This window comes from Balearica regulorum, chromosome 1 (assembly GCF_011004875.1).
Source record: "Balearica regulorum gibbericeps isolate bBalReg1 chromosome 1, bBalReg1.pri, whole genome shotgun sequence".
In the NCBI taxonomy this organism is placed as follows: domain Eukaryota; kingdom Metazoa; phylum Chordata; class Aves; order Gruiformes; family Gruidae; genus Balearica; species Balearica regulorum.
This window is the reverse complement of record NC_046184.1, coordinates 122,755,335-122,774,441: the sequence shown is the minus strand read 5'-3', so window position 1 is coordinate 122,774,441 and position 19,107 is coordinate 122,755,335. Positions and strand designations below refer to the sequence as shown.

Below are 19,107 nucleotides of genomic sequence, written 5' to 3'. Positions count from 1 at the left end.
CCTTTAGACGTATCAGCTATGTCAAGCTCCTTAATATCAGTGTCTTTAGTGTATATGAGTACAGGGAAAGGGACAATTATTACAGTGCTGTCAACCCATTACTGACAGATAAAAGATCCACTTTTGTCCCCTAGTAAACAAAACTCACTTCCCATAGTGACAGGCAGGCAGCTGGTGAAGAGCTACACAAGTATTTAATCCCTCCTGTATTACAAAGGAAAGACAGCAGATTGAGACATCTTAAAAAAGTTAGTTGCCTTTCCAGCAACTTGACAGCTCTTTTTAGGTCCCCCCATTGGACCAGTTCACCAGACTGCGAGCACGCTCTGTCACAGGCTATTCCCAAGCCTTTGGCTGAAGACGAGGGTGAGGAGCAATCCAATGGCAGCTGGAAACTGCTTGAACGGGAGCTGCAAAGACAACAGAGCCAAACACTCCTCAGAAGTGTCAACGGGGAACATGCAATTGCCACAAGTTGCTTTTTGGGAGGTTCAGAGGGCCTCCAGAGTCCCTTCCAATCAACATTTCTATGATTCTGTGATTTCAGCCCAAATGTGACAGCACCCACCTGTATGGTGGAGGTGACTTCTAATGGTTGATGCTTCTGGAGCTGGAAGAGTTAGTCACTGCTGGTACTGTTACCCTAAGGACTTTTTTATGGCATACATCTGCTCCTGTATGTGCAGGTACTTTCAGAAATGCCAGGAAAAATCAAACCAACCCTCAAGGAAAAGGATTCAGGACTACAATACAACAGTGTAATTATAGGGCAGAATTATCTGATGTGCCAATATCTGTGTCTAAATACATTTCTAATCAACAGTAAGCTTTCTAATGCAAAACCAGTCAATATTTCTTCAATGTGCAACTGCATTTATAATTGCTTAGCAAGTCTTGTCTTTAAAAACATGTTTTATTCTACAGAGACTCTAATTTTAATCTCAAATTGTTCTGGCTACTTAGTTTTTCATAAGAGTACAGTTAGTATTCATATTATGTAAAATTACACAGCGTTGGTTTTATGCCCTGTTTTTGGATGACTGTAAATCTTTGCAAATGGCACAGCACCATGAGTATCAAGTCAAACTTGCAGGATAAAAAATTTTCAGATTTCCCATTTTGACAGCTTTCTAAACTTCTGGGCTAACCTGAAGTCCTCAGCAAAATTTTACCTCCTCCTCCTCATAAATCCAGAACAGCACCAGTGGATTTTGGCAGGTGTGCAAATGAGCTGGAAATAGCATGTACTTTAAAAGCTTTGCTTTGCCATTTAATCAATCGCACCAGCTGCTTATTGCGTCGTATACTGTAGCACAATAGAGATTATCACCTAAATAATTAGTAATGCTATGATGGCATAGCACAGTAATACAGTGGGTGTGTATATATAGTAAAAACGTGTGGGTATTTTATAACCTGATACACATGCCTCTGGGCTCCTCTCATCCCCTGCACACGTGAGCCTGTGCGTGTCACCTTGCGATGCTGGATCCGGAAGCACGGTGCGCTATGACGTGGGAACTGCAGGGGGTCTCACGTGTATGAGCAGCTAGGGAAAAATAGGTTTTCTTTCTTAACGTCAGCAGTCTGTAGGTATCTGGACAGCCACAAAAGAGAGCAACCTGAATCTGAGGCAATATTTGACTCTGATCATTTGAGCTGTATTGTGGAAATTCAAAAGTTGTGAACTGGTTTGGTATTAACAGTGGTTGTAGTCCTCTTCAGCAACAAGCTGAGGCCCGAAGGCAGATGAGCTGAGAGGCATGAGAACAGACTTTCAAATAGTATCCGTGGCCTGGCTGCAAGCAGGCGTTACCGAAAATCTCCTCAGCTACCTCATGAGCATATGTCTTCAAACTTTTGCTAAATCCTTCTTCATCTGGTCCGTGTCTCTCTGGGCTGGATTCCTCAGTGCGAGACTGCCAGTGGTAGTGCACTTCTGACACATCTGGAGGAAGCACTTGTGACAGCCAGTACTGTAATCTAGCCAGCTCTGATCGCAGCAGCGAGGCGATCCAGCACATGGAAGACCAGTGGGTCGCCATGAGAGAGGTCAGGCAGAATCGAATATGGTCAAGAAAGGCAATACCTCATGAGCTGACACAAATATTTCCTTGAAGTCAAAGGCAAACTTTGTTTTTCGGGAACAAATGACCTTCCTCCATCCTTCCTTTGTGTCTCAGTTATACATTCTGTTACTATAATGGACTACATTTCTGAAGGCTTTGGAAACGTGTTTTCAACATCTGCCTGAGGTCACAAGCAAGAAGGATTTTAATGATTAAATTATATTGGGTGAATGTTTCCAAATGTAACAAAACTACTTCCCATGTGGGTACAATTGGCAGCCTCCACAGAGAAGCACGGTGGACATAATCCTTTTTTAACCAAGACGGACAGCAAACGTAATATGTCTTGCAATTTCTGAAGCCGTTTTTAACTTCTGTAATTCTATGCTGCACTAAAAGGGAAAACGTACAGAGTGAAAAAGAATGGCTCAGTGGAACCAATATATCACGCCAAAAAAGGGCAAAGTCTCTGCTTGACATCAGTTGCTACTCCAAGCTTCACAATGGAAACTCGGTGGAAACAAGGTACCACAATTCCCACAGCTAATCCTGCAGAACCTTCCTTTTTTTGACTTGTTTATATTTTATCACAATATATATAGGAACAGACGTTACGTCTAATTTTCATTAGCAAGTCTAATATTGGTCTGTGTTTATATGCTAGAGCCAGAACAGAAGCCATATGTCTAGCAGGATGATTCAGATCCCTGAGACCTTAAAAAAAAGAGCCTGATTTAACAAACAGAGAGAAGTTTTCTAGGAAATGTCAAAATTATTTTGCTTTGTATGGAAACTGTTTTCATTTTCCACTTCATGAGAAAGTCCATACAACTTGCAGTATTGTTAAAAAACTGTTCTTGAAACCGTTGTGGAATTTGGGAAGCCAAGAGATGTGATAATATTTTTCAAACATGATTTCCATTAAAGGCTTGATATAAAAGAAGTCACTGACATTTTTGCAGTCAGAGTTACAGATGTTTATGTCAACAGCTTTTTTCTCAAAGCTCAGTTTTGAAATAATATGGTTTTCATTACAATGTATTCTGTGTTCTCATTTCCATCAATCCCACTCCTAAAGGCCTGATTGCTTTTCTCTGTCATTAGGGATGCTAAGTTGAGTTGTTGGTGGGCTTCCCTCCTTCCTTCCTTCCTTCCTTCCTTCCTTCCTTCCTTCCTTCCTTCCTTCCTTCCTTCCTCCCTTCCCTCCTTCCTTCCTTCCTTCTTCCCTCCCTCCCTCCCTTCATCCCTTCATCCCTTCCCTCTTGTTCTGTCTGCAGAAAAATGACCCTCTCTCTGATGTCTGCGGCAGCCAGAGTTTTAAGACCAACCGAGAGGATGCTGATGGCGGAGCAAGGAAGGCAGCCAGACAGTGAAAGGGCTTCGGTGAGGCGTGCAGGAGTGTGCCAGACCCAGCGGCACATCCCAGCCATCAGGCAACAGACTGACAGAGTCCTGGACAGGCGCAATCACAGCTCTCGGTCACATGGACCGTCGTGTATTTAGGATCCCACCTAATACAGTTACCCTAAAAGCCACCACCAGGAGATCCAGCTGAGGCGCAAATGGGCTGTGCAGGAAACCGTGCCCTGACCGTGGAAGAAAACCACAGCTGGAGGTAAGGCATGGGCTGACTGCACGGCAGGAAGGAGCGAGTGGAGCCGCAGGGCTGGGAGTGCTGGGGCAGCAGCCTCGGGGCGAGCGTCCGGCTGGCCTGGGGACAGGAGGGCTTGGCCGTGGCAGTGGCTGCTGGAGAGCTGGTGGCGATGCGGGGCCGAGCGTAGGCAGAGCCGTGCTGTGGGAACGCGCTGCAGCTGGGGGATGGGGGTGGGTGGGTGATGGCCGAGGGGGCAGGAGAGACCGGGATACGGCAGCCCTCTGGCCCCGGGCTGGAGAAGCACCATCCTTCATGCTCCAGGATGGATTTGCCTCAGGCAAACAGGGGCCTGTTGTGTTTATCCTCTTATGTCTGAAGCAGTATGCCCGGGTCAGTCATACTCTGCATTTCTCGCCACCCCAGTGAAGTCGCCGCTTGTTACTCATTCGCTCTTCCACGTGTAGAGGGGCAGAGGGGGGATCCTACCCAAATCTGGAGACCAAAGGGCCTCTGGGGACTACCTACCATCTTGCCTATGTTACATACCACAGCTCCTCCTGCTCTCTGGCAGAGCAGGGAGCTGAGAGCGAGGGCCAGCTGGGTGAAGCATCGCCCTCCTGGCCCAAAACATCATGGTAGCTATGGCTTCTCAGGTCTAATAGGTGATCTGAAGTGCCTTGAGAGGGGAGGGCTGCTAGCACCTGCATACCAGTAAGTAAAACCCACACACACCACCCACATACCTACACTTTTTACCTTTGCCTATCACTGGAGTCAACTGCAATAAAATCAATATTGCACGAAGAGGTGCATCTCTGCAGTTCTGTATATTAATGCTAGATGTTTCCCAGATGGTAGGAAGGTCTAGTCTAGGCTAAAAGCAAACCAAAAAAATCTCTTCTGAATCACAAGTAATACGCAATTTTACTGTTTGAACTAAGGAGCAGTATGTCCTGATCCATTGCTGTGGATCAGGCATGGTTATGCAAAGCCGGGCAGACAGCACTGCTGTGGGACCGATGCAAGGCAGCCCAGAGCAGGGCTTTCCCCTGTGCCCAATTTCAAGGCCGTCAGCCCCTCTCTGGCGAGCAGGCACAGGGCAAGACCCCCTGGAGGTGTGCAGCCAGGGCAGCAGCTCTCCTGGTGCACAGGGGGAGCGCAGACAACTGAGCAGGTCTTATTTTCTTTTGATGCTTCTCTCTGTGTTTTATTTTAAATTTTATGGCCTGCTGCTACCCATGGTATTACCTCACCCCTGCACTGATCATGGGAAGCAAATAACTTGTTCTGCACGTGAAGACATCTGGGAGTCTCTGCAGCCAGTGCTGCATCCATCTGAACTGTGTGGATCCTCCTTCTGTCCTTGAAAACTTTCCTGAGATCACCGCTGCTGGGGTTTGCCATCAGGCAACACCACAGGCAGCCCTCCTATCCTAAACCCCATCACGTACCTGCCTCCCATTGCTCTCTTACCCAACACAGGGCTGGCAAAAGTGTTGGAGCTGGTGGTTGTTCCCTTTCATTAATCCAGGGATGCGGGTGCAGAAGGCAAAGCCACTTTCTGTGGGACAGAGGGATGGTCCAGGCGGAGACTGTACATCTGAATAGATGCTGAGTTAACTCAGCTGAAACACATTAGGACAAGACAAAAGGGACCAGCAAAGATTTTCCCATTGTTTCTCCCCATTCTTTTTCTCCATGCAATGAAATAAATGACTGCAGGCTACATGCTCGGGCTGCTAAAGCATTTTGAAACAAATTTTTTCAGGCTTGAAATCTCAAATGAAAGAAAATCTTGTATTTCCTTCTGCTCCTAAGCCTTACAGTAAACATCCGATTGTCATTCTACATGAAAACAAAGGCCTTGAAAATAAATGGGGGGGGGGGAATAGCAATGTTTTTCACATTCTTTTTTTATTACCATTTTACAGCTTGATTCTTTATCTCAGTACTCCACCTTGAAAGTCGTAAGTTTACATACTCTGGATTAACTACTCACTTGAAGGAGGGGGTGACTGTAATGATCTAAACTTCCAAACTAGCCCATCTCCCTGGCACTGGCGGCTGAGACCCCAACATCCTCCTTTGAATCTTATAATTTACTGCATGTTAGCTTTATCATCATGGTGTGTTACTCCTTTTGAGAAGGTGAAAAGAGAATCAAGAGCCTTTCTCTCCAGCCCCAATTCTGATGCACACACTCAGATATCTCTACATCTGTATCTCTCTGCAGCTGGATTTTGGTAGCAAGGAATTTGTGCAGAGAAAAAGAAAAAAAAATCACACAAAATGGTTCATTTTAACAACTCTAGTGACGCAGCACCCTGCTGCGAAGGGGTGAAGGAAGTCCTTACCTTCGAGCTACACTTGTACAGGGGGTGGCTGATGGAGTCGACGTAGTGATGCCTCATACAGCGGCTGGGGTCGGAGTCGATCATGAAGGAACTGTCTGTTTTACTGTCCGCATCTCCCATCACTGCCAGGAGCGAGAGCACGGAAATCGAAGCCGCAAGTACATGATTTCCCATTGTCGAGGAACTTCTCACTGATAACAGCAGAGGGAGGTAGAGTATTAAAAAAACTCCAAATACTGGCAGCCAGTTCCTTTCCAGGATGGTGAAAAGTCTGGTTTAAGTCTCTTAGCTGTCATTCTTCTCGAGTTGGAGTTTGCTGAGATTGTAATTCGTCAAAGAATCTCCCGTGTAGCTGGAATAAAAACAACATAAATCACAATCCTGACCAAAAAGAGCTCTGGAGAAAAACAGACATAAATAATATTAGGGCACACAGGATTTTTCCTAGCCAAAATACATGCTCTGAGTGAGCATCATTTTACTTTAAGCATTGCTCTATCATTTTACTGGGGAGAACCTTTTGACTTTTAACATCGCAAGTGCTGCAATGCCAATCTTCTTCACTTGGTGATGTCCCTAATGTGTTCCCCTCAAAGCTGGTGATTACCAACACATCAGAGATTTCTGCAAATTGAAAGGACTGTGTATCCACTCGAAATATCAAAACCCACACTTGGGGGGCAAAGCTAGGCTGCGTCCTGCATTACAGGTGGGAATTTCTGGCCCAGGCAGCACATGGAAAGGCTGGAGGCAGGCTGACCACCGGCTCTAGGGGCTGAGTGTCAGTGTCCTGCAAGGACAAGGGGCACCCCCAAGATGGAGGGACACAGAGGGTCCAAGCCCAGACATGGGCAGTGCAATCCCCTGGGAAATTCACTAAGCACGGACCTGCACTGCATGGAGGACCTGCACGTAGGTCTCCCGCTGCCCTGCCCTCCCCAGTACCAAATTCACACACACAAAGGTGGGCATGCTCTACTTGCTTACTCGTCAGGCTGCACTTGCTCAGTGACAGTCTCTTCCACATTAATTAAAAAGAGCAGCATCTGAAAAATACATTATATTCCATAATATCCAGGTACATTCCAGCTAGCAATTAGGGAAAAAATACATGCGGGTAGAATCACGTGGATTGCCACTTGAGCATCTAGACTTCTGGTGCATGTTGAAGACCAGGAGATCCTCCAGAAAAAGCACACAGGACTATCCCCAAAATGCTGCCCGGAGCTCTGTGCCGGCAGGGAAAGGAGGGCATCTCCCTCAGCTGCTTCATCACAGCCCCTTGATCCTTCTCACAAAGTCTGTAGTCTCAAATGTGTGATTTAATTTTGCTTTTACTACAAATAGCTAAAGCTTGAAAGAGCTGTGAATTATCCATCTAAATATAACCTCACAAAGCAAAGGATAGTCATAAGTAGAGTTAAAAGTGTGAGGACTTTCTGAAGAAACTTATTATAAACCAATTCTCTGGTCATGCAGAAATGCTCCCCCGGAGCCTGTTGCCTGTTTAAAGAGCTGATATGTGCCTTTATTGCCTTACACAAGCCTCTTTCAAAATTATTTTCTGGTTTGCTGGCGATACTCTAAACTGACTGATACTTATCTCCCAAACAGCCTGAAATTACGAGGCCTCCCCACAAGAGTGCTTGATGATTTGTGTATTGCTTTATAGCTTGCTCAAACACTTTTGTGAGAGGAGTGCATAGCAGTGAGAAACACTTCCAGAGTTCATCCAAGTTGGGAGTCGGGACTTGTCGGGCTGAAGTGACATACAAAGTCTCATGCTGAGAAGAAATGTAATTAGGCACGCTCTGCATATTAGACATTTTTAAAGGCCTTTTTTGGGTTTCAAATTATTGTCTGTGTGCCTAAGTAGGAAGGGAAAAATGATGTGACTGTGGATTTAATAGACAACATATTTTTTTCCCGGAGTCTGACCTATGACCTGATGCATTTTCCCCGAACAAATGTTTTTCAGTGGATATGGCATTTAAAAAATACTATGTTTTTGCAGTATAAGGAGCTTAAACAACACTAAACACTTAGGATCTCGTCTACATTTATGCACAGTCTCATTCATGTCAATAAATACCCCACCAAACATTTTAGCAGGGTAAGAGAGAAATGTCTCTGTCATGGGAGCTGGGACAGACTCCTTCCCAGAAGTGAACTGTATTTGTCTGGTTCATGCAGATGATGCCTAAAGATTAGCTAACAGAAGGAGTGATGCACTTTTTTAAAAAAATGTTTAACCTTTTACCTACATTCCTATTCTTCTTTACAAAGAAGCTGACCAAAACACGCTGCTTGGCAAGGTCTCTCTCCAACATAGTTAATCAGTATTACACACCCAGTAATTACCTCTCTGTCTAAATAAATTTACTTGATATTGGATGGTCTCATCTCATGTAATATTATGTCCAGGGATCTCCATTTCCCACTGTCTCTGTCCCACTGTTAATTTTGTGCTGCTATATCTTTCTATGTTTTTGATCAGTATGATTTAATACAGTGAGAGAAATCTGAAGTCCTGGCTCAGTTTTCAAAGGCTTATCTCTCTAGTTTTCTTCAGGAAATAATTGGATGACATAGAGTCTGCCTGATGAAAACACTCTGAGAAAGCTGGAAAGAAGCAGGGAAAGATGTGAGAAAAGGAAGAGGTCTGCACCTTCTTCAGGATAAGCACAGCACAATACAAAAAGTATTAACACTTGCACAATCTTTTTCAATTGCCCTGATACTTCCCTGGCAAAGAAATGTAGTGGGCTTTCGTAACAAAGCTTTGAAAGAAGAAAAAAGTACTGATATCACATATTTATTAGTAAAAAGAGAGACCATGGGTGTAAATGTGACCCATCTTTCGTGAAAAAAACCCAACCTGTGTGCAGTTGTTGATAGAGATACTGGCAAAACGAGTGTGTAGGTATTGGAAGCAGGACTGCAGACAACATTGGGCTATTTGCAGGTGCCAGTGAAAAGAAAAGAAGAAAAGAAAAGAAAAGAAAAGAAAAGAAAAGAAAAGAAAAGAAAAGAAAAGAAAAGAAAAGAAAAGAAAAGAAAAGAAAAGAAAAGAAAAGAAAAGAAAAGAAAAGAAAAGAAAAGAAAAGAAAAGAAAAGAAAAGAAAAGAAAAGAAAAGAAAAGAAAAGAAAAGAAAAGAAAAGAAAAGAAAAGAAAAGAAAAGAAAAGAAAAGAAAAGAAAAGAAAAGAAAAGAAAAGAAAAGAAAAGGAGAAAAGAAAAAGGTTGTATTCCTTTTGAAATGCTGTCTGAAATTATAAAATCCTAGACAGTACATGATACCAGGAGTGACATATGTAGCTTCCAGTCTACCTATCTGTCCAAAACTAGAAGCAAGTACATCTGTAATCGTTAATCATTATAGCTGTACATTTTGTTTCATTTGGAAAATACAATTTTTTATCAAAATCAACAATTTCATATAGATTTTTTTTCTTTTATTTAAACTGTTTTTTCCTCAGTTTCTTTTCATGTGAAAAACTGTGGTAAACAGCTCATCTGCCAAGCTAACAAAAAGGAAGCTAAAATGCTTCCTCTTTACAGCATCCTGTAAAGAAAAGATGCAAAGGTGACTTCATATTCTCAGTCTGAAAATTGACTATAAAAATATTTGTCCTAACGGTGGATGAAAATCACTACTTCTCATGTTTTCAGAATTCACTGATAGGGGCATTACATGTCGTTAGTAATAGGCTTACTACTAAGTGCCCTTTCCATATAACTAGTTTTCAGGCATTCATAGGGACATAACATGTTAAAAGCTGTTACAGCTGTTACCTAAAACTGCTACAGCTGTTACCTAAAAACTGCAGGGAAAAATAGAAGACATCCCAAAGAAAGACCATATGAATCTAAGACTGTACAGCACATGAACATATGGGCAGAGTTAGGGCTATTTTTCCAACTTTATGGTGCTGTTATTAACTGCTTTGTGAATGCCGAAATAAAGATTTCTTATCACAGTCTTAATATCATTTAGAGAGTGGTGAAGGTTAAGATTTTGTTTCGCTTTAAGGACAGAAGAAAATTCCATCATCTGGAATTATTTAGCCAGTCGCTTTGTGAGAACGTAAACAGAAATTCCCTTTTTGCTATGTATCTTGGAAAAAATAAAGAACTGAGCAATTCTCCAAAGGTCTATTGGATCTGCACAGCTTTCACCCTGGAAGGTAGGAAGGGAGCAATGGAAAAGCTCATTTATGGCGTACTTCGCTGTTCCCCGCTCCTGAGCCCCCTGAACTCGGCATGCACGTATGTTCCGCTTGGCCTTCGTTTGCTGTGTATTTTCCGTGTTTGAGACTCCTGCTTGACGATGAGGGTACAATTCAAGTCACTCAATGCCTTTTATGTTTCGGAGGCTGCCAAAATCCCATTGGAGCAGCAGTGTGTATATATAACTAAGCCTGGCCTTGCATGCTGTGCATATTTAGTAAACACAATTACTTGGATCCTACCATGTGGTTCCCTCATTCTGAATTTGTTATGTAAACAGAAGAGTTACAAGACTACTCAGTTTCTCCAAACTCCAGCCCTAAAATGTGTCGCTAACCATGTACGTATATACGTCTCTGTGTGTGTGTGTAGTTTGCTGCTGCTGTTCTGATAAAAAATGCCACCAAGATCTTTATGAGACCAAGTTGATTTCTCAAGAACTTCAGCTAACCTGGAAAAGTTTAGTCCAGAAAGATGAGGATTTGAGTGGGGGTTTTGCACTCCAAGATCTGGACTGGAGTGGAAATGACTGCGTTGGGCAAACTACATGGTCAGGTTACAGCAGGGTTTGTTCTGCAGGGTTAAACTCCCCGCTGCCATGAGAAGGGCCACAGTAGGGGCTGGGGATGGGAAGGGGGGAAAGAGCAATCTGTGCTGGAGCCAACCCCAGCACCCCAGCCCAGGGCATGGGGCGGCACTGCGGTGTCCCCGCTGCTGCCTGGCCACAGTGTCAGCATGGCCCATGGCGACCCATGACTGAGATTTCTGATTAAGGATCTGTTCTTTCAGGGCACTTGGAAACCATCATTTCTGCTCCTGCAATGAGTTGCCAAGGCCTCATCTGGGTGGTCAGCTGGGGACCCCCTATGTACAGAACTGCCCCACGCTCGACCACAGCTCCCAGACGACAGCGACAGCTGAACTGCCCTTCCACCAGGGCTGCCTTCGTGAAGGGGTACCCCTCTCCCTAAGCCATGCGTGGTTCTGCGTGTCCACAGCTCAAGTCTTGCTCTAAGGCCACATCTCTGATGCGACATTAAAGCCCCCTGGAGTGGCTCTCCAGCCCTACGGCCACCTGGCGTGGTGGTCCATTCCCAGACCTCCTCCAGCCTCCATGGCACTCAGATGGCTTCCAGTCCATGCAACCACCCGCACCATGCCCAGGAACCACGTGGGAAGCACAGTGTGCTGTGGGACAAAATCGTACCAGTGGCCATATGAGCAATTTAAGAGAACAGTTATCTAGTGGGAGAGATGACCTAAGACGCTGTGCCTGATCCTGCTTTCTGTTGAATCAACTCAAGGGCTTTATTAGCTCTAGGGTATGTCTTAGCTCTGTGAATAAATGCAATCATCTTCCCATCCAGTTATTTTACTGTGGCCATTTCTGTTCCAGCAGTGAAGTAGCTGCCTTCCTATATATGCATTTAAAATCCTCACTCCGCTTTGCAGCCGCCTTTCAAAACACCTGACAAAGTCACTGAGTGGCCATGTGGCAGCCGGGAAGCAGCAGGTGAACCCAGGGAACTCCAATTGTTTGTGAAATGCCTCCATGCAGCATTTGAACAGGTTTTTTTTCCCTCCTGAGACAGAGCAAATACCAAACTAAATATTTTGAGTGAGATCCTTACAGGTCTAAATAAGTGAAATGCTTCCCCAAGGCCTCATTGTGCTAAATGAGCGTTTGCCCTGCTGACATCCAGCTGTGCTGAAGCTTGTCCCCTTTGACACCAAGGGGAATGTTCTCACTCATCGTGTAGGAGCTCCATCCACGCATTGCACAGCAGGTTGCAGGGCAGCGTGCGCCTGTGAGGAGGGTGCACAAGTAACACGCACTCCTGGCCAGAGCTGGCAGCAGCTGGTGGGCAAGAGGAGAGGGGAAGGAAAAAGGCAGTAGAAAGCAAAACAGGCTCAAAAGAAGGGATTTAAGCATCTTCATCTGTGGGTGTCCACAGGAGGGAAGCACATCTTCTGGTCCTACTGAGGCTGCGCTGTCCTACTGCCTGCCAGCCAGCAACTGCAGATCATTATCCCATAAAAACCAAGAAGCGAAAAAGGACACTACCTCTGAGCCGCCAGAAACGTCAATCACACTGATGGTAGTTGAGAGAAACTTCTGCACATCATTTTCTGCTGTGAGGCTTTGCTAAATCTTTTAATATTTCAGGAGATGAACACCTGTGATTGTAAGAAGACTGAAAAAACAGGAAGACCATGGTATTCGAAGCATAAGAAACAATGTAGTAGTTGGAGCAAGTCTAATGGAAAAACACACTGCTGCAAGCACCCCTGGGAGCATCAGCATGCATGGGGTGAGCACGCATGGGGTGAGAACACATGTGGTGAGCACGCAAGGGACTGGTTCCCCAGGCTTCGATGGGGCGGCTCATGTAAGGCCCCCGTAAGTGTTCACGCGGCGGGGACCCTGTGCATGAGGTGGAACAAATTAAGCTGAACAGCACTTGAGTTGGCTGAGCTTCCCTCTCCTTTTGAAGTCTCCAGGAATATTACCAGTCCTTCAGGTAGCTAGGAGAGGGGGAGCTAACAGTGCCTTCCTGCTAGGCGGTTGAAATAACAAACTCTAGTGGGTACTGCAAGCTGGCGCCCTGCCAGCAGACAGGCACAGGCCAACATGGAGAAAAGGGTTTTTAATACACTCGCAAAGAATAACTACTGGTGGACAAAAGAGCGTTTGTATTTTTATTCTTTCCTTTTCCTGCTTCCAGGAAACTTTAAATAGATTGATTAAGGGCATGTATGGGATCTCTCTCTAATGAGCTAGTAGAGCCATTTAATGGCGAGATGATGCCAGCCTTGGATTCTTTCTTTATTCTTGTGTCTTGCTGAATATCAGAGTAGTCGTGGTCTTGAGTCTGGGACAGAAATTGAGAAGAATACAGTTTTCCACTTGCTGATTCAGAAGATGCTGGATGGGACCACTCCTCGGTGAACCACCAGGTGCAGAGCCAAGCTAAGTAAGGTTTCCCATCCCTCTCAGGAGGCAAACCAGCAAGGGTGGCTGCTGGCTAAAATGCAAATATTCCCAGGCAAGCATTAGCTGTAGGATTTGCTTCAGTAATTACCTCTACTTTAGTCTTATGACCCGACATGAGGAAAAATGACTCTTGGCCAAATGACAAGTTGCTGAGAAGTCTAGCACATTCAGGCATGTGTCCTCTACCTGTTGGAGTGTGTTACAAGGAGGCAGGCAGTTTTTGTGGCCTCTCTTTTACACTGTGGTCTTTCAAAGGACTGCAGTTATCAATAGATGCAGGGTAGGAAGGGGTTTCCTATTCTTTAATGCTAAGCGAAGACATCCCTGCCGCTGGGACCAGCAGAGAGTGCTATGCATGCTGGCGGTAGCACCACTGAAGGGGATGTTCCCTCTTTTCTGACCCTAGGGGGAAAATCCTCTCTTCATTTATACACCGGCAAAATTCAGACCACCGTCCATATACCCTGGCCTCTGATAATTAGGGAACCTAAATATTTGGCTCATGGTAACAATTTTATGTCTTCTAACAAGGGGAACAGCGTTCCCCTAGGTCCCACTCTTTTTGAGCTGTGCTGCTATGACAGTAATGCGATTGTCACTGCCATGGTATGCTTAACCTTTGCCAAACCAGAGCTGAGGCATTAACTCAGATCCTCAGCTCACATCTCTTAAAGGGCAACATAACCTGTGCTGCCTCCGCACTGCCGGACCGACACAGTTTGCAGCTCAGTAATAATAAGCACGTAAAAGTGACAAGCGTAAGCCATAACAATGATTGATGCAAATAGAAAAGTAACAAAGAGAAGCTGAAAAACAGCGATGTGGTGGAATTCCTAGGACCAATGTCTCCATGGCACCAGCAGCCCCCATACCCTGACACCAGAAGAAAGGTTACACTCATCTGTGGTAGAAAGGATCTCCGTGCCACACAATGAAATTCCAGCAAACAGGACAAGGACTGATGGTGTCTGGAAGTGGTAGTGCCACTGCTATCCGGATAATAGTCTGAATTATATTATGTGAAAAAAGAAGGAATATATAGACGGCCAGCTGCTCAAAGGCTTACTACAACCTTGCTTTTATTGTTCTGCTAAGTTAGAGGTGGGGCATCAGAGGGATTCCTAACATACCACTACTGAGAAATTTTAATATGTTCCACACTGACACATATAAAAAGGAAATAACAGCTGATCATAGTCAGCGGAGACTGCAGCATCTCTTCATATGAATGCACAGAAGCGTGGGCAAAGCGGGGTGCTCTTGGCCTGGGAGACTCAGGCACCCAAGCTAACCTGACCCAACTAAACCTTTCTCCTACTATTGAGCTGAGTTTCAGCAAAAGGGCTGTCAAGTGGGAAGCAAGACAGCAGAAAAAAAGGTGATCTGGGCATGGCTGCTCACCCCATCCCAAGTTACCAGGACGTGGAGAAGGCCAGGGGAGCTGAAAGGCTGCACATTTAACACTGATGAAAAGAAACACATGTTTACACAACCGACAATGATCCAGTGGAACAAGATATCACAGAGGGCAAAAGTTTAGCTGGGCTCAGCAAAAGGACCTGTTATGTATGGGAGGGTTACAGTCGCAAGGGTTTTATTTTTAAAGAGTTTTTGGAAGGGTTGATGAGGTTAGGGAAAAATCCTTTGCCACAGCAAGTTACGCTGTAGCTGCCTGCCATGGGGTCTCTATGTATTTCTTTGATGTGGCCTCTTCCAGCCACGCTCAAGAGGTGAATTGCTCAAATAACATGGGACTGTGGCACAGTCTCATGTGTTCTAAAACTCATGGAGACAAGTGTCTCCTCATACTCAGCAGGACATTAGCAGCAGAGGAATTTGTAGTATTTGTAATACATCTATGTAATATTTATAATGGTAGTTACAATGGTAGTATGGGGGGAGAGGGGGAGAGTTGAGGTTTTTTTCTTCTTCTTTCAGTTAAACAAATAATCCTCCAGACTTGTTGCAAAAACAAATGTCTCAGTGGCTTCATGTAAGCTTTGCACCATAGGTAGTCAACTCCCTTCAAGGTCCGAGAACAACCTTGAGCACTTCCTAGGGCATCTGAGAGCAGACGAGCCAGGAATGGGACACAGCCGACCCCAGGGGAAATGGGGAACGAAGCCAACTCCAGGAGGACTCCCTGTCAACTGAGTCACCGCAGCCATCAACGTGAGCCCTCAAGGAGGTGGCTTGCTTCCCTCCCACCTGGGCAAAAAAGATTGCAATCCTGGCAACTCAAGCGAGCAAGAACATACAGATGGTATCACAAGCGTCCATGGCATGTGAGGGATTGTTCCAGTGGGGCGGATGGCTTTTGTGGAGATCAGCCACGAGCAGGCAGCTACCTGGGGTATTGCTACTGCAAACTGCACATGAGACTGTCCGTAACAAGCATCCTGCTCTGCAAGGGAGAATCATCAGTGAACACACATCTGAACAAAACCAGGCACTGCGCAAACCCACTGCAAAACCTATATGGGACACATTCAGGTAGAGATCTGAGCTTTTAACTAGAGTAATCAGCAGCAGCCCCTAATTATACCCTTTCACTAAATCAAATTGCATTTTATTTTGTAAACTTGAAACATCTATTCCTTCCACATTTGCTTTAACTGGAAAATCTTAAAGCATCTTCTTGTAATACCAGTATTGCAAATAAGATTTCATTATTCCAGCAAGAGTACGTCAAAGTATCTATAAGTCACACTGGCAACCTCTGATTCAAGCTGGTAAGTAATTACTCATCAAATAGTTCTATTTAGGTCGAGGGAACTATTCATGTGTATAACTACTCACAGTTATGAGTAAGGTCCCACAACCCAAGCAAAAGTGAGCATCGTTAGTAATTCAAAAGAAAAAAAAGAAAAGAAATAGAGGTCCTAAAATGTAGATGTTCTTTTGAGCAGGGAAAAATAACAGCACTGTGATTATTACATCCACGTTTATTGACCCCACCAGGCAGCTGGGTTGCTTCTCTTAGAAAATAACTTTGCAATAAGGAACTGATTTGAAGTGAATTTGCCCCCACTGTTGGTTTTAAATAATCATTTGCCTCCCCTTTTCCAATATGCAGAGTTCTCCCCTCTCAGCCACTGGGACAATTACAAAGCTTTAGGAACTGTTAGTAACATTATAGGAAACTTTTTTTTCATCTTTAAAGAGCTGCACAAACCTTTGCAAGTTACTTGTCATGCCATCTGTCCCAGGCAGAAACAAATAAGATGTGCTATGGGGAGCCTGTGGGAGAAATTTAAATGAATGTGAGAGGTAGGATAAGAAATCTGCAGGACTGTCCCACAAGAGTCAGTCTTGCAATTCAGATTTGCCACACAAAAATTAACTCCCCCAACACACGCTCTGTGTAAGTCTGCTTTACTGACACTGCAGCGGCTAGCTAACATGGTACTGAGATTGGTCTTCACATGGTTCATCCTGGTTACTCTGGTTTTTGCTACCAGACCCATTCATTTGAACTTTTATAGGAGGAATTCACTCACCTGAATTCTAGCAGGGAGACGGGGCTTTCTTCCTCAGCCGGGCTCTCTCGGGACACTGTCCTTTCCCGCGCCCCGCAGTTATGCTACGCTGACACTTTAGCACTGGGCTCATAGCAGTAAAACTCTTCTTTTGTCCCAAAGACACAGAGAACAGTTATGCTCATGCCTCTGACGCTGATACACAGCGAAATGATCTGCCAGCAAACGAGGAGAGCCTCCCTCTCTCCTTCAGCAGGCGGTCTGGGGTCCTGCAGCATCCTCCCGTGTCAGCTACTGACTGCACAGCCACGCTGCATTACGTGTCACGCTGACGGGGTCGGCTACCTACTAAATATACCCCACGGCGTTACAGCAAAGGCAAATGCCGTGGCTTTCCTCATAGGTTTCAGCCAATCAAGAGTGTATATTAAATCTGTCCTAATCCATAACCAGTGCTGTCTAGTCCATAGTAAATCTTCCCAGAAGTTTGGATAAATAATAATGTGCAAATTAAGAGTGCTCCTGCGAAGCATGACACACAAAGCTAGAAATAAATATTGCCTGTTGTTTCAAATTATTCTAAGCACTCCGGCAGATGACTGGCAAGAGAACAGCATGCATAAGTAGTGATAAAAGTAAACAGTCTAGCTTTAAACTAGCAGGCTTGCCTGTGTTCATAGAGCCCTATTGTAACGGGACAAAGAGGGTGCTGGCGATACCAGCCTCGACGAATTCGGGGTGGAATCCAGCACGTCCATTCACTCCAAAGCCATACAGCTAGGACCAGCGCAGAGCTGCAGACCAGCACGCTCACAAGAATAGATGTTTAACCCAGTTGCTCAGAAGCACACTGGGCTACCTATTAGACTGTGTACGGGCATCCTTCAGACAGGAGATACAGTTAAAGATACAAGGATAAGAAGGAGACACGGGTACTGGAGCTGTGTCGATTCCACATCAACGTATTTTAATTTTAAAAATGGTACAAGGAGAACATGGGTTTGTCAGATAAAGAGATTAAGCGCTCAGTTTAAGTCCACATAATACTCAAAATCTGGAGGAATCTCTTATTTGTGTGCTTACCTTTGGAAAATGCACTGCTCCTTCCTCCCCTCAAACTCTTCGGAGAGCTAAAAAGAGGTCCTGTTACTTCCAAATGCTTTTGTTCTTCTGTCCCTCTGTCACATGGCTTGCCTTTTATATTTGCAACACACAAAAGTTAGAGCTGTTGTTTAAGAGAGCGAGGGAGAGGGGGAGAGAGAGAGAGAGAGGGAATGTCAAATGGAAAAGTGCCATTGCAGTCATATATCAATCAGGGCAGCGGCAGCAGCAGCTCGCTGGCAAATGGGAATTCCACAGAAATGTGAAGCTCTTGTTATCTGAGAAATCACAAAACACCACCAGCCAAGCTCCCCTCTGCAGGGACTTCTTATTATTGGCAAGCCAGGAAATAGAAGGAAATGTAGGCGCTTCTTTGTTGTTGTTATTGTTTCGGATCTGGAGGTACGTACGCTGTGGCATATGTAAGCCAGTGGAATAGAAATCCTGAATCAAATTCCTTCCCAAACAAATACACTGTGTGCAAGATAAAGCAAACCACCGAGAAGCAAGGTAACAGAGCTAAGTGAAGAATCTGAAAGTAACAATTTAAAAAAATTGCTATCTGTTTGCACTTGGAAAATATCCATAGAAAAACTACCTTTTCCCTGGATTACTCATTAATCTCCCTTTTTTCTGACAGGTTTTTCTTAGATTTTTTTTAAACTCTGATTAATCTCAGATATCCCTAATTCAAGCTGTGCTGCTTCACTACAATTGGTCACCTAAATCATCTGACATTCCCTGGCTCTCCAGTTGGGTAAGCAGACAAGCATTTTCTGTATAAGTACTTGTCTGCAAATCTGCAATTCCAACGTTTCAGATAACCTGCCCAAAATGCTGAAGTTTCTCTCAAATAAACTCAGAAGATTGCTCACAGAAGCAGAGATATTTAAAATTTCAAACATTATCTTTCTGCTTTACCCACCTTCCTCTGAAGAATGCCAAGTTTGAAAACAGTTATCCTTCAAACCTTTTATATAAATCTTGCATTTTAAATGCGAAAATTAATTCCCTGAGGGGCTGAAGGCAGAGTCCACCCATTGGAAAACCCCACTTATAAGCACATTGCAGCTCTGAATGCACCAAACCCTTTTCTCCTCTCCCGTGGAGGAGCGTGATTCACTTCCCTTTGGAGTGCCCCCTAGTCGTCCCGCGGCGCTACGGGAAGCGCAGACCTTAGCCGGTTAATTAAAAAATAGGCGACATAGCTGGCCATTCACAAGCTGGATCTGTTCAGAGCCACTGGCCAGCAGATGGACGGGGTCCTGTGTCGATTGTGTTTGAAC

The 19,107-nt window shown here is 44.7% G+C and overlaps 1 protein-coding gene across 10 annotated transcripts in view; it reads right to left on the bottom strand.

Annotated features, from left to right (window-relative positions):
* NDP (norrin cystine knot growth factor NDP) overlaps nt 1-18,875 on the bottom strand; it is a 33,062-nt gene extending 14,187 nt beyond the window's left edge. Inside the window, exons 1-5 of one of the 10 annotated variants that reach the window (XM_075773825.1) lie at nt 18,747-18,875; nt 17,804-17,945; nt 16,417-16,481; nt 12,309-12,441; nt 6,018-6,358 (exon numbers count right to left, since the gene is read on the bottom strand). In XM_075773825.1, the coding sequence (XP_075629940.1) occupies nt 6,018-6,191 (174 nt within the window). In that variant the 5' untranslated portion in view covers nt 6,192-6,358; nt 12,309-12,441; nt 16,417-16,481; nt 17,804-17,945; nt 18,747-18,875. Of the gene's footprint in view, nt 1-6,017; nt 6,370-7,004; nt 7,059-12,308; nt 12,442-16,416; nt 16,482-16,737; nt 17,095-17,803; nt 18,421-18,746 lie in introns of those variants that run through there. The other 9 variants (XM_075773849.1, XM_075773809.1, XM_075773832.1 and 6 more) reach the window with 9 other exon arrangements.
* Nucleotides 18,876-19,107: the final 232 nt, after the last annotated feature.